Source organism: Danio rerio, chromosome 13, assembly GCF_049306965.1.
Source record: "Danio rerio strain Tuebingen ecotype United States chromosome 13, GRCz12tu, whole genome shotgun sequence".
Taxonomy (NCBI): domain Eukaryota; kingdom Metazoa; phylum Chordata; class Actinopteri; order Cypriniformes; family Danionidae; genus Danio; species Danio rerio.
The window spans coordinates 48,080,001-48,096,493 of record NC_133188.1 but is presented as its reverse complement, the minus strand read 5'-3'; the positions used below and the strand labels follow the sequence as shown (position 1 = coordinate 48,096,493).

Sequence of the window (16,493 nt, the reverse complement as noted above, 5' to 3'; positions counted from 1 at the left end):
ACTTTGCGGCATAAAGGAGTTGTTGGTCTACTGCTGCCTCATTCAGGTCGTTTATGTAGTTTTAGTTAATCACAAGTTGATCACTGAAGACATAACATAGCACAACTAAACTTAATGAACTAGACAGCAGTAGACCTGCAATTTCTGTGTGATGTGAGGCAAAATGGACTCTTTTTTTGGTGGAACTCATTCTTGTGCAATAGGCTGTGTAGCGAGACGCAGCACTGTTTAGCACTTTTTCAGAAAATTACATTTGTATCTTTATATATCTAAGCAATGTTCTTTCATTAAAAAAAAAGGTTTGTTTAATAAATACAGATCTTACAGCCATACATAATCTGTTTAAATTTTATTTTTCTGTTAAAAAGACTCGAAAAGACTCGAAAATCAAACTATAGGACTTTGGACTTGACTTGAGACTTGTTGCCTTTGACTTGGGACTTGACTCGGGACTTGCCTGTCTTGACTCGGGACTTGACTCGGGACTTGAGGGCAATGAATTGAGACTTACTTGTGACTTGCCAAACAATGACTTGGTCCCACCTCTGGTTTGTACTGTAAGGCAAACCGGAAGCACCCGGAAGAAACCCACACCAACACAGGGAGACCATGCAAACCCCACACAGAAAGCTGAGGCTCAACCAGTGACCTTCTTGCTGTGAAGTGACATCGCTACCCACTACACCACTGTGACGCCCAGCTCTTATATATATATATATATATATATATATATATATATATATATATATATATATATATATATATATATATATATATATATTACCTATTTATTACCAGGTTATTGGACTAATTTACAACTTTAATACAGACAATATATTACTTCAAACTGTTTTTTTTTCTTCATTTTTTTTTTTAATTAAAAGTTGTTGTTGATCTTATAATGCAATTCAAAGGCATAAATAAATCCTAAAAACACATGAATCACAAAATACATTTTTTATTTATTGAAAAGTAATTTTTCATGTATGTATTTATTTTTTTGTTTTTAAAGTTCTTTGAGGTAAAGATAATCTTAATCATGAAGCTATGTCAATATTTAAACATGTTCATCAGATTGTAAAACAGTTCAATAGTTTCTGTAGGTTTTATCACAATGAAATATTATACAATTATATCAAAAACCCAAATTGTTTCACTTAGTTATATCTATTTTCTTTTAAAAGTCAAAAATTATATACTGGTGAAGTCAGAAATATTAGCCCCCTTTGGATTGTTTCTTTTTTAATTATTTGCCAAATTATGTTTAACAGAGCAAGGAAATTTTCACAGTATGTCTGATAATATTTTTTTCTTCTGGGGAAAGTCTCATTTGTTTTATTTCGGCTAGAAATAAAAGCAGTTATTAATTTTTTAAAAGCCATTTTAAGGTCAAAATTATTAGCCTCTTTATATATTTTGTTCAATAGTCTACAGAACAAACTATCGTTTTAAAATAACTTGCCTATTTACCCCAACCTACCTAGTTAACCTAATTAACCTAGTCAAACCTTTAAATGTCACTTTAAGCTGTATAAAAGTGTCTTGAAAAATATCTAGTCAAATATTAGTTACTGTCATCATGACAAAGATGAAATAAATTATTGTATTATTGTATATAAATTATTAAATAAATTATTATAAATAAATTAATATTAAGTTATTAGAAATGAGTTATTAAATCTATTATGTTTAGAAATGTGTTGAAACAAATCTCTTCATTAAACAGAAATCTGGGAAATAAAACAAATGGGGGGCTAATACTTTAAGGGGGCTATATATATATATATATATATATATATATATATATATATATATATATATATATATATATATATATATATATATATATATATATATATATATATATATATATATTGGGTACCATCTGGAAGGGCATCCACTGTGTAAAACATATGCCAGAGTAGTTGCTGGTTCATTCCGTCGTGGTTACCCCTGATCAATCAGGGACTAAACAAAAGGAAAATTAATGTTTTCGCATTTGCTTCAGTAAAAGATTTTCTTGAAGACAAGATAAAGTCGATAAACAGTTTTTCTCTTTATGAAGGTGATCTGAGTTGTGTTTTAAGGACAAATCAGCAGATTCTTTCCTTTAATCTACACATAAAAAGTGGCTCAACTTTGTGGTAAACTTGCCCCATCAAACAGCTTTCGACTAGCTTTTCTGTCCTTTGCCACCAAGAGGGTCAGTAAGTCCCTGCAGTATCTCTCTCTCTGTCTCTTCCTCTGTTAATTTCTCTGTCGCCACACCTGATAAATGAACAGCAGCTGCGTCCCAAATCCACAGGCAAATAAACCTGAATAAACACAAAGCTCCTCGTTTACACAGGTCTCTGTAATCCCATAATCCTTTGCACGTACGTCCTAACCTTCCCACCGCCCCCAGTGCTGCTAACTACAATGGCCCGCTCACCCGTGTACTGCCCGTTCAAAGGTGACCGTGCTTTAATGGAAGCAGCTTACTGATGTCCAGAGGTGGAGAGGTGGTGGAGATTACACCGGCTTTACTTTGTGATTTTCACTTGACCTTACACACTCAATGCAAAGACTCATGTGAAGGAATCAAAAGAGTGATTGAGAGGGATGAGTGTGTGATTAAAATAACTGAGTCTGACCGCTGAGCCTGCATGCAGGTCAAACTTACAGTACCTACTGTACTAGTTGATTATCTTTATGACCTTTGGCTCTATGTTAGTCTTCTGCATATGGAGTTTTACTGTAGATTCACAGGTTTAGTTGACGAAAAGAATCTTCTCTGTGTTTGCAGTATTATTTATAGACACGTCAAAGAGTTCATTTCTACAGCAAAGTGTGAAACCATATTAGGAGTCTTGGACTAAAGTCTAGAGAGTCTGCTTTTCCACTAATCCATGTTTTTGAAATTTGCTTCATCCATTTGTTTGTTGTCCTTTTCATCCATTTGTCTGTCTGTCTGTTTGTCGATTTATTGTCTCCACCCATTGTTCAATCATTCACCATCTGTCTTTATATCATTTACTCCATTACATCCTTCTACACATCATCACTCAATCCATTTACATTTTTTATCCATCTGTCCATTCTATTTTTTTCTTGGTCCATCCATGGATGGTCTATCCATCCATCCGTCCATCCGTCCATCCATCCATCCATCCATCCATCCATCCATCCATCCATCCATCCATCCATCCATCCATCCATCCATCCATCCATCCATCTATCCATCCATCCATCCATCCATTCGATCATTGTTCTTTATATTCATGCATCTGTTTTCTGTCATTATATCCTTCCATCCATCCGTCTGTTTTTCTTTCCATCCATCATCCTTCATCTGTCATTTTCTTGGTCCATCCTTCCTTCCATCCATCCATCCATCCTGTCTTTCTCTTGGTCCATCCATCCATCCATTCATCTATCCATCCATCCTCTGTCTTTCTTTTGGTCCATCCATTCCTCCATTCATTTATCCATCCATCCATCCATCCATCCATCCATCCATCCATCTATGCACCCATCCACCTATCCATCCATCCATCCATCCATCATCTGTCTTTCTCTTGGTCCATCCATCCATCCATCCATCCATCCATCCATCCATCCATCTATCCATCCATCCATCCTTCATCTGTCTTTCTCTTGGTCCATCCATCCATCCATCCATCCATCCATCCATCCGTCATCTGTCTTTCTCTTGGTCCATCCATCCATCCGTCCATCCATATCTGTCTTTCTCTTGGTCCATCCATCCATCCATCCATCCATCATGTCTTTCTCTTGGTTCATCCTTCCATCCATCCATCCATCATCTGTAATTCTCTTCGTCCGTCCGTCCATCTATCCATCCATCCATCCATCCATCCATCCATCCATCATCTATTTTTCTTTCTCTTGGTCCATTTATCCATCCATCCACCCATCCATCCATCCTGTCTTTTTTGGTCCATCTATCATCTGTCTTTCTCTTGGTCTATCCTACCATCCATCCATCCATCCTCTGTCTTTCTTTTGGTCCATCCATCCGTCATCTGTCTTTCTCTTGACCCATCCATCCATCCATCCATCCATCCATCCATCCATCCATCCATCCATCCATCCATCATCTGTCTTTCTCTTGGCCCATCCATCCATCCATCCATCCATCCATCCATCCATCCATCATCTGTCTTTCTCTTGGTCCATCCATCTATCCATCATCTGTCTTCTCCTGGCCCATCCATCCATCCATCAATCATCTGTCTTTCTCTTGGTACATCCATCCATTCATCCATCATCTGTCTTTCTCTTGGTTCATCCATCCATCCATCATCTGTTTTTCTCTTGGTCCATCCATACTTCCGTCCGTCCGTTCGTCCATCCATCCATCCATCCATCCATCCATCCATCCATCCATCCATCCATCCATCCATCCATCCATCCATCCATTCGATCATTGTTCTTTATATTCATGCATCTGTTTTCTGTCATTATATCCTTCCATCCATCCGTCTGTTTTTCTTTCCATCCATCATCCTTCATCTGTCATTTTCTTGGTCCATCCTTCCTTCCATCCATCCATCCATCCTGTCTTTCTCTTGGTCCATCCGTCCATCCATTCATCTATCCATCCATCCTCTGTCTTTCTTTTGGTCCATCCATTCCTCCATTCATTTATCCATCCATCCATCCATCCATCCATCCATCCATCCATCCATCTATGCACCCATCCACCTATCCATCCATCCATCCATCCATCATCTGTCTTTCTCTTGGTCCATCCATCCATCCATCCATCATCTGTAATTCTCTTCGTCCGTCCGTCCATCTATCCATCCATCCATCCATCCATCCATCCATCCATCCATCCATCCATCCATCATCTATTTTTCTTTCTCTTGGTCCATTTATCCATCCATCCACCCATCCATCCATCCTGTCTTTTTTGGTCCATCTATCATCTGTCTTTCTCTTGGTCTATCCTACCATCCATCCATCCATCCTCTGTCTTTCTTTTGGTCCATCCATCCGTCATCTGTCTTTCTCTTGACCCATCCATCCATCCATCCATCCATCCATCCATCCATCCATCCATCCATCCATCCATCCATCATCTGTCTTTCTCTTGGCCCATCCATCCATCCATCCATCCATCCATCATCTGTCTTTCTCTTGGTCCATCCATCTATCCATCATCTGTCTTCTCCTGGCCCATCCATCCATCCATCAATCATCTGTCTTTCTCTTGGTACATCCATCCATTCATCCATCATCTGTCTTTCTCTTGGTTCATCCATCCATCCATCATCTGTTTTTCTCTTGGTCCATCCATACTTCCGTCCGTCCGTTCGTCCATCCATCCATCCATCCATCCATCCATCCATCCATCCATCCATCCATCCATCCATCCCTCGTCACTAGCATTTATTTGCTAGTTTTTCTATCATTTGTTCATTTATATATTGTTTGTTCTTTCACTATGCATTTCTTTTTTGTTTTTGGACTAACCCTTCCATCCAGCCACCCATTGTTCATTCTATTCATTTATCCGTCTATTTTTCATCCATCCATAGATTCTTTCTTTCTATCCATTCGTTCTTTAATTTTTCTTAATATTCATTCGTCAATCCATTTATCTATCTATCCATTTGTCCGTCCTTTTTTCTTTCTATCCACTTGTCCATCCATTTATCTATCAGGCATTCATCATCCATCCATCCACAATTTAATAATTGTTAAGGAGATACAATTTTTAATGGATCTACATCTGAAAACAGTAAATGGGACACCTCGCTGAACATCTGTGGCATAAAATGATTTGGATCCTGTGCCTATTCTTTGTCAATCAAGCTTAAATGAAATAAAACAAAGTTAATTTTGTTGATTCAACTTGTAAATCAAATAAAAATTACTGACATATATTATTTATCATAGAAAATTATTACTAAATGAAGCATTCACTTATTTTGTTCTGCTCATAAATTTCCCTGATTGTCGCCCTCTGCAGGTGCGTTGGACCAAGACAGCAGGCAGCGCTTCTGACAAGTTCCAGGAGACCTCCATCTTCAATGAGACTCTTCGCATCCCCAACATCCAGAGGGTGCAGGGCGGACGCTACTACTGCAAAGCTGAGAACGGGGTGGGGGTGGCTGCCATCAAGTCCATTCGCGTAGATGTGCAATGTAAGTGATAGGGCCACGATCCCTCCTCTTCCCAGCCTGATCCCTCCCAGTTCTCCAGCAGGAGGTGAATCAGTGTGAACTCTCCAGAGCTCCATCTCTGTCCTGGTGCTGGATATCAGTGTGGGTGGCTATAGAAAACACAAGGGGAACCCATGCCCAATCGAGCTGCCAAGACAAAAAGAGATAACAAATCATAGCACCCATCAGCTTTTAGGGAGATTTAATAAGCGTGATTGATGGACGTTGTGGGTTGAACTGGACAGATGAGCCTGGAGAGTTCAAGTGACTGAATTGGAAGGATCTCAAGTGAGAGTTGAAGCTGTAGTTCAGACAGGGTCACACTCTATGTGTGTAAGGGAATCCCTGCGGTGCTGCCCAGCATCACTGACCCACTGTCCCATTGAGCCAAGGGTCAGGTCAGCGGCTCCAGACTGAACCCACAAAAACCACCCACAAAGAAAGGTCAAACTCGCATTCAACACAAACAACCTTAGGGACGTTTTCTGAATCTATTTAAATCCAATTATATACATGATCATTACATAGCGTGTGTCTACCTTAAAATCTTTAAAAAAGCCCTACAAGTATAATAAGCAATATCAGTAATTTTTAAGATATGTTTTGTGTAATTATATTTTATCTAATTTCAATTCATAACTTTATATATTGAAAGTTTTAAGTTAATATTGTAAATAAATAATGTATATCTAGCATTTTTATGTTAGCAAATATTTAATTTTCAATTTTTAATTAGCAAAATATACTGTCATTTTTATTTGTTTACATTATTAATATATTATTTTTATATTTTTAATATTTGTAAAATAGCAGTTTAGTTATGGCAGAAAATGTCTTATTTAGCAAAAAATGTGCAGACTAAATTGTGATATCGAATCGTATTGATGTCTTGAATCGTGAGTCAGATAAATCGTTACATCTCTAACAAAAAGGTATCAAGTCTAATCTTCCTTTTGTCTTTTAAATTCATGTTAGCATATTAGTATATTTTGACGTTTTGGCTACATTTTTTGTTCCCTTAAGGAAAACGGCTCATAAATCAGACATAATTAAGTATAATCTTATACTTAAATAAAGGCATATTAAAAATTTGCAGTTGTATAACAGAGGTTTGTGATACAACAATCACAATGAAACATTTATTAAATCCTTTTTTTTTCACAAAGCGAAACAAATCATCCACCTCTTGAGAAGCGAAGGGGTACAAACAAAAATATAATTTTTATATTTTCATGGAAAAAATATATAAAACAAATTAGTTTTTATTAAATAAATATCTTAATTTTAATATATGTTTTGTTGGTCGGTTATTTATAAACAAGAATAATGAATCACATTTGAGGTGATGCGCTTTAAAAACAAGTCCGCTATATGCGCCAAAACACGAATTGCCATGAGATTGTGATGGTTTGTTAAATAAAATAATAATCTAGCCTACATAAAATTAAAGTGAAATAATCAGTTTGTGAGAAACCTTGTGAGAGCTTGACAGGAACTTTACAGTACACAGTGATCTTTTTTTAACAAGCGGCCAATGAATCCCTTATGGTAAGCGTGTAGATTACTGACGCACTCGTCAGAAAAATGACGGGAACAGCAGCATAAGGCGGGGGCTATAATGCTGAGGTATTTTTTTGCAAAAATTAACCACTGACGCCTCTCGGTTTCATCTTTGGGTAGAGAAATTAGCAGTAACTTCCAATAATATTCAGCTGAGCACAGCGTCTTCATGACATGATTCAACCGGCATCTGCTACAATGTTCTTCTTTTTCTTTTTACAGTGTTTGTGGACGGGGCCGGGGTTTCAATTTTGCCAGATTTGTGTGCGCAATAATTGGGTGGGGCTTGGTTCTGTATCCACACCCCATGACTAAAGACTCGTTATCAAGATGGTTCATTTGAAGCACTATGAGTCGACTCTTATAAATGAATCAATAGTTTTAAACACTGTGCACTCTCAGATTTAAGCCTTAGCTGGATATTTCACGTCACTAGCTTTTACACACTACATGGAAGGTTATTTTTAAAAACCCATAATAGGGGCTCTTTAAGCACATTCCTCATGAATTGCCCCAATGCTTTTCCTACCTCCAGCACCTCTCCTAAAAGCTGTGTGTTTCTTTGGCAACATATTGCAACCTCTCACACATTTTTACACGCTTCATTTCCCTCCAATGCTTAACCAGATTTAGTCAGCGATCTCCCTGCGCAATATTCGACCATCGCGCGTCCCCCGTGGCCCCTCATCGTCCCCCAGAGGACAGATGTGTTGTTCCATAGGGTTCCCTGGGGGCCGATGATAATTGTGTCGCAGGTAAACAGGCCAGGCTGACAGGCGCTCTGAGTGGAAGCTCTCCTGACGGGTGATGCTTGTTCAATTTCCCCCACCGGCTCCACTCCGATCTCTGGATCACTTCAGCACCACAACACCAGCAATTAGACTCAGCCAGACCAGAGTGACGGGGCTCAGTGTTGACCAAACACACACACACACACACACACACACACACACACACACACACACACACACACACACACACACGTGTAGTTTTAGACAAACAATCGTGCCCACACAGACATAGAGAGAGAGTGAGATAGACAGACAGACAGACATGCACAAAGTCAGATACACACACAGAGATACAGATATACACAAGCACACTTACACACACACACACACACAAACACACACAGGTAAATACACACACAGACATACAGATATACACAAGCACACTTACACACACACAAACATACACAGATACACACACAGGCATAGGACACACACACACAAACATACAAATAAACAAATATACAGACACACACAAACATACAGATATACACATACACACACGCGCACACATACACAAACATACAAATAAACAAACACGCACGCACATCCACAGATACAGACACAGACGCATACAAATGCACACACATACAAACACAGAAATACACACACACATACAGATACACACACACACATATAGACACACAAACAACTGCGCAAACACAGATACACACAGACATACAGATATACAAACACACACACATACACTACACAAACAAATGCACACAAAAACATACAGATACACCCACACAGAAATACACACACATATATATATATACACACACACACACACACACACACACACACACATACACAAACGCACAAACAGATATACACAAAAGCACACACATTCGAATACACACATGCACACAAATACACACATACAGACACACACAAACAACTGCAAACACAGATACACGCAGATACACACACACACAAACACACACACACACACACACACACACACACACACACACACACACACACAGACAGATATACAGACACACTCAAAGAAATACACACACACAGATATACAGACACAGAGACACAAAGCCCCCCCTCGATCTTGAACAGCAGCAAACCCCATTACAGAGAGAAAAGAGGAGTAAGAGAGCAAGTGTGAGCTGGAAAGGTGAGAGGTACAGAAGGTGTGAGAGATAAAGGCCCCGTTTACACTAGTGCGTTTTAGTTTGAAAACGCATAAGTTTTGCTACGGTTACGCCATCCGTCCACACTACGCCGGAGTTCTCGAGCGCCGAAAACGGAGCGTTTCGAAAACGCTGGAGAGGCCGTTTTCATTCTGAAACGCAGCTGCCCCGTCTCAGTGTGGATGGGGAAAGACGGAGACATCTGAAAACGGAGGCGGGGCTGCAGACATTCGCCTCTCTGATTGGGGCTTTTCCTCAATATTAAGTAGCCTAACACACAGTTCAGTCCTGAATCTTCTCCGTGTAAGTTCAGACATCGCAAGTTTGATCAAGGCTGCATCTCTTCTTCTCAGTTTGATATGGAAAACATACCTAGGACACGCGTCAATCTTCACAGGGAATCGTGTACTTTATAACTTCATTCACATCACCTTGGCTACGTTGTTTCACTTTCTCAACAATAAAATGTAAACTTGATATAAGGAACTGCCTATTTTTATTTTAATATTAACAACTAAACAGACAGCAGAAATGTTGAGGCGTCGTGCTGCATGAGCGTAATCTTCACTGTGTGCATATTTATAACAAAACGGAGCCTACAACAACTGCCTCCTTTCAATTTCAGTGAAAATACGAAACACACCCTCTCTTTTGCTGAATATCAGTTTTAATAATCGATAATGGCCATTATAAAAGTATAACATACAATAAGTTTATACATTATAGGAAATAAAGGCAAGCGATCAGTCAATATACAGAATGTAGGCTACGTGCTTACATTAATCATTAACTTATCTTTGCGCTCAGCCAAAACACGTTACCTGAGAACAAGTAATAGATTCCAATGACCAAAGTCAGGGAATATGTCGTTAGATAAAGACAACAAGATGAATGAAATATCACGTTTAATAAATATAGTGAGATTAGATCCAGCGGGAGATGCTTGATGAGAAGTCCGACTAGCAGAGCTCTCATCTGGGTAGATGGGCTCCAGCGATTGCCAAAGTGTGTGTGTGTGGTCACGTGATGTGCGTTTTCAGCGTTTTGGTGTGGACGGAGAGCAGTTCAGAAACGCTGGGTAAAACGCGAGTGTGGACGCGGATCATTTTCATTCTAAAACGCCGTTTTAAAACTAAAACGCACCAGTGTAAACGGGGCCAAAGATAGAAGAATTACGGCAGCGGGATTGAGGGGATGTTGGGAAAAGCATGACAATAAGGCCCCGTTTACACTAATGCGTTTTAGTTTGAAAACGCATAAGTTTTGCTACGGTTACGCCATCCGTCCACACTACGCCGGAGTTCTCGAGCGCCGAAAACGGAGCTTTTTGAAAACGCTGGAGAGGCCGTTTTCATTCTGAAACGCTGCTGCTCCGTCTCAGTGTGGATGGGGAAAGACGGAGACATCTGAAAACGGAGGCGGGGCTGCAAACGTTCGCCTCTCTGATTGGGGCTTTTCCTCAATATTAAGTAGCCCACACACAGTTCAGTCTCGCATCCTCTTCTTGTAAGTTAAGACTTCGCAAGTTTGATCAAGGCTGCAGTCTCCCCCTTCTCAGTTTGATATGGAAAACATACCGAGGACACGGGTAAATCTTCAAAGGGAACAGTGTACTTTATAACTTCATTCACATCACCTTGGCTACGTTGTTTCACTTTCTCAACAATAAAATGTAAACATGATTTAAGGAACTGCCTATTTTCTTTTTAATATTAGAAAACTTAACAGACAGCAGAAATGTTGAGGCGTCGTGCTGCATATATGAGCATAATCTTCACTGTGTGGATATTTATAACAAAACGGAGCCGATAAACAACTGCCTCCTTTCAATTTCAGTGAAAATAAACGCGCCCTCTCTTTTGCTGAATATCAGTTTTAATAATCGATAATTATAAAAGTATAACATACAATAAGTTTATACATTGTAGGAAATAAAGGCAGGCGATCAGTCAATGTACCTGGATTAATCATTAACTTAACTTTGCGCTTAACCAAAACATGTTACCCGTGAACAAGTAACTTAATAGATTCCAATGACCAAAGTCAGGGAATTGGCCTATGTCGTTAGATAAAGACAACAACATGAATGAAATATCACGTTCAGCAAATATAGTGAGATTAGATCCAGCGGGAGATGCTTGATGAGCAGTCCGACAAGCAGAGCTCTCATCTGGGTAGAAATGCTGGAGCGCTTGCCCCAGAGTGTGTGTGTGGTCACGTGATGTGCGTTTTCAGCGTTTTGGTGTGGACGGAGAGCAGTTCAGAAACGCTGGGTAAAACGCGAGTGTGGACGCGGATCGTTTTCATTCTACAACGCCGTTTTAAAACTAAAACGCACTAGTGTAGACGGGGCCTAAGACCCTCGGAATGGCCTGATTCCTTTTTCAGGCTGAATAAAAGATTTTTATAGAGCAGCGCACGCGGCCGGCTCACACAAGCACACTTTTAAGAGTTATTTAGGGGAAAAGTGATGACAAATCGCTCTCTTTTCCATTTCCTCCCTTTATTTCGGAGGTCTCTGTTGTGTCCAGGGGGGTTTTGATTCGTTGCGTTGAAGGGACTTTGATATAAGCAGTCGCTGTTGTGTCTGTGCTAAAGCTGATTCTATGTCAGCACATTTCATCTCTTTAACCTCAGTCTGACACATGTTACAGATGCACACAGCTTTAGTTAACATCAAAGAGAGAGACGGAGAGAGAGAGAGAGAGATGCGATGCGCAGAATGACATTTTTAAAATGAACCATCTGCCATTTGTCTGAATGAATATTTGAATAATTAGATGTAATTATGCTGTTTTGAGCTTCAGAAAATGTGACCCTGGATCGGAGGTTTTCAACATTTTAGGACACACACCCCCCCAAGTTTGGCCAATTTCACTCGCGCCCACCCTCTCGCCAGCCAAAATTATAATGCATGTGCTATAATCATTCACATTAAACTACTTGGTGCGTTTAAAGTGGATAGCATTAATTACATTAAAACATAAATATAAAGCTTAACTGATTTAGTGATATGGCTGAGCCTGTTTCTGTGAGGACAACAGGGTTGGATTCCTGATACGGCTAAACATAAATTTTCTTCGACTGTTAATAAGTGTGAGCCATTTGAAGTAACAGTATTTCTGACTGTTTGTATTAAAGGACAAAATTGTATTACAAGTAGTATATAAATATATTGATACATTTTATACATGAATTGCTGCTGCGAAGAAAATATAAAACTGTGTATGGAAAGCATGGTCAATGCACCGTGATGCACTGAGATTGAACCAAATCGATGGCATGATAATCATAACCGAACCATGAGACCAGCGTAGGTTCACAGCTCTAATGTTTGGCAATGTACCGTATTGACATCGACACGTTAAAGCAATAGATCTAAACCAAACCTGATTCATTCAGTCGACTATTTCGTTGAAGAATCAATTGCTTTGAACACATCACATTTTTAGATTTAAACCTCCACTGGATGTTTTTATTCACTTAGTGCTGTTACACACTGTATAGAAGGTCACTTAAAAACCCATGATAGGGGCTCTTTAATGTGAGAAAATTTCACTGCGGCCAAATAGTTCTAGTTTGATTTTTTTTACATTGATTTGACCTCTTTTGTGGCACATTTCTTCACTCGAAGTTAAAAGTTCCTGTATTTATATGTTACTGATAAACAAGGCAAATATACAGATTTAAAATAAAAATAAAATACAATTATTAGCCCCCTAGAATTATTAACCCCCCTGTTTATTTTTTCCCCCAATTTCAGTTTAACGGAGAAATGATTTTTTCAACACATTTCTAAACATAGCCTAATAGTTTTAATAACTCATTTCTAATAACATACAGAATATACCGTGCATACTGTCCGAGAGGACTTTCAAAAATGGCCGCCCAGTTAAACAACTTGCCTTGAAGGGGCTTTGATATACAGTTGAAGTCAGAATTATTAGCCCCCCTGTTTTTTTTTTTTAAACACATAATAGTTTTAATAACTCATTTCTAATAACGGATTTATTTTATCTTTGTCATGGTGACAGTAAATAATATTTGACTAGATCTTTTTCAAGACACTTCTATACAGCTTAAAGTGGAATTTAAAGGCTTAACTAGGTTAATTAGGTTAACTAGGCAGGTTAGGGTAATTAGGCAAGTTATTGTATAATGTTGGTTTGTTCTGTAGACCATCGAAAAAAGATATAGCTTAAAGGGGCTCATGATATTGACCTTATAATGGCTTTTAAAAATCAAAAACTGCTTTTATTCCTGCCAATATAAAACAAATAAGACTTTCTTTAGAAGAAAAAATATTATCAGACATACTGTGAAAATTTCCTTGCTCTATTAAAAATAATTTGAGAATATTTAAAAAAGAAAATAAAATTTAAAAGGGGGCTGATAATTCTGACTTTAACTTTAAAGGCAAGTTTATTTATATAGCACATTTCATACACAATGGTAATTCAAACTGCTTTACATAAATAAGAATAAAATAGCATAGAATAAAAGTTTAAGAAATAAAAACAAATTAAAATGTGGTAAAACCGTTTTTAAAGGAATATATTTTTGGACAACTATTTAATAATCCTGACTCATCCACTGCAGCTAATAATATATCCTAGGATTTTGTACAAAAGCCATTAAAACAGTTCACACACATATACAGTGTGTTTTATGGGGACTCTCCATAGCTGTAATGTATTTTATTATTTAAAAACTTCTTCTTACATAGGCCTTCTCCACCCCTACCTCTAAACCCAACCTTGAATGTCAGAAGACCAGTTAAATATGATTTTGAGGAATTTAAAAAATGATGAGGACTCAAGACATGTCTTCGTAACCCAGTGCAACTAGGTCATACACATCATCAAACAATTTAATGTCCCCGTAAAGCACACAAACGAGCACTAACACACACAGACAGACACAAAGTCAGCTGGTGGTTTTTGGTGCGGGTCGGTCAGTCTTTGACCATGACACTTTGGCCAGTGAGACAGTGGGTAACTGTTGTGGGTTCAGCAAGCCTCTACTGTAAGGATGGACTTGGTTCAGAAACCCGGTTCTCGCCCTTTCATTCACTCATTGGGTACAGATCACATCACACACTCCAGCAGCAGGTAAGAGGACAGCGGCTCTTTCACCGCACGTTTTTTCAACGCATCATCTTTTCCGTTCATATTTCATTCAGTGTGTATGGATTTAGTCAGGTATGTGGACATAAATCACTGAATCCTTTTTGCTTGTTCATGTGATTTAAACAGATCGCTTTAATTGAGTGGAAGTTATGATGATAGGGCTATGGAATATTTTGCTTTTTAATTTGTTACAATATGACATGCACTTAAGGTGCTTTCACATCTGTTGTTCGGTTCATTTGGTCTGGATTAAGGGCAACAAATGATACATTGTAGCATTTTCTGTCGTCTTTGGGTCGTTTCACACCACACTGATTGCTTTGTTCCGAACCAGTTGAAAAGAACCAAATGCAATCATCTGACAAAATCCACATCACTCATTGGCCAGATGTTATTGAACGCATTTCCGAAACTGCTTTTCGACTGATTAGAATTCACATGAGTGTATGTGAATCTACAATAAATTAAATGCCATATATATATATATATATATATATATATATATATATATATATATATATATATATATATATATATATATATATATATATATATATATATATATATATGAATGTGGAGAGTTTGACTCTAAAGAAATAGTCATGCTTATTTTGTGATCTGTGACTGATTGTGCACTTTTGTGTTTGAGGCATTGCCTCTAAAATGTTACGCTCTTGTTCAAAAGTTTGGGGTCAGTAAGAGTTTTGAAAGAAACTAATGCTTTTATTCCACAAGGACACACGAAATCTATTATAAAAGCACAGTAAAGACTTTTACAAAGCTGTAAAAGTTTAAAGTAAATGCTAGTCTGTGGAAACAAGGTTACCTAGAAAAATATTTTACAGCACCAATAATACTACTACTACAACAACTACCACTAATAACAATAATAGTAAAGATGATGATGATGATAATAATAACAATAATAATACTGACGACGACAAAAATAATAATAAAAATAATGTTTATAACAACAACAACAACAACAGCAACAACAATAATAATATTAATAATAATAATAATAACAATAATAATAATGATGATGATGACGATGATGATGATACTAATAATCATAATAATCGTAATAATCATAATAATCATAATAATCATAATAATCATAATAATCATAATAATAATAATAATAATTAAAAATAATAGTAATATTTTTAATTATTATAATTTTTTTATGTCAACAACAACAACAATAATAAAAATATAATTTTGACAACAACAATAATACTAGTAATAGTAACAATAGTATTATTATTATTATTATTATTATTATAATGTCAACAACAACAATAATAAAAAAATGTTTAACAGCAACAACAACAATAATAATAATAAAAAAATATAATTTTGACAACAACAATAATACTAGCAATAGTAATAATTAAACAAATAATAATAATAATAATAATAATAATAATAATAATAAATAATTATGATAACAATAATAATAATAATCATAATATTATTATACATTTTTAAGATAATGATAATAATAGCAATACTACTACTATATAATCATCATCATCATCATAACAACAACAACAAAACCAACAACAACAACAACTACTACTACTACTACTACTATTATTATTATGTGACACTAAAGACTGAAGTCCATTTTTTGCATGATCAGGCACAAAATAAATTTATACAAATAATGAAATAAAACACTGTTATTTTAAA

General features: G+C 37.2%; 1 protein-coding gene across 3 annotated transcripts in view; it reads left to right on the top strand.

Moving 5' to 3' along the window:
- The window catches only part of mdga1 (MAM domain containing glycosylphosphatidylinositol anchor 1), a 406,307-nt gene that overhangs the window by 126,473 nt on the left and 263,341 nt on the right, over positions 1 to 16,493 (top strand). For all 3 annotated transcript variants that reach the window (XM_073920291.1, XM_073920290.1, XM_073920292.1), the window contains exon 4: positions 5,981 to 6,155. In XM_073920291.1, coding sequence (XP_073776392.1) covers positions 5,981 to 6,155 — 175 coding nt within the window. The remainder of the gene's footprint in view (positions 1 to 5,980; positions 6,156 to 16,493) is intronic.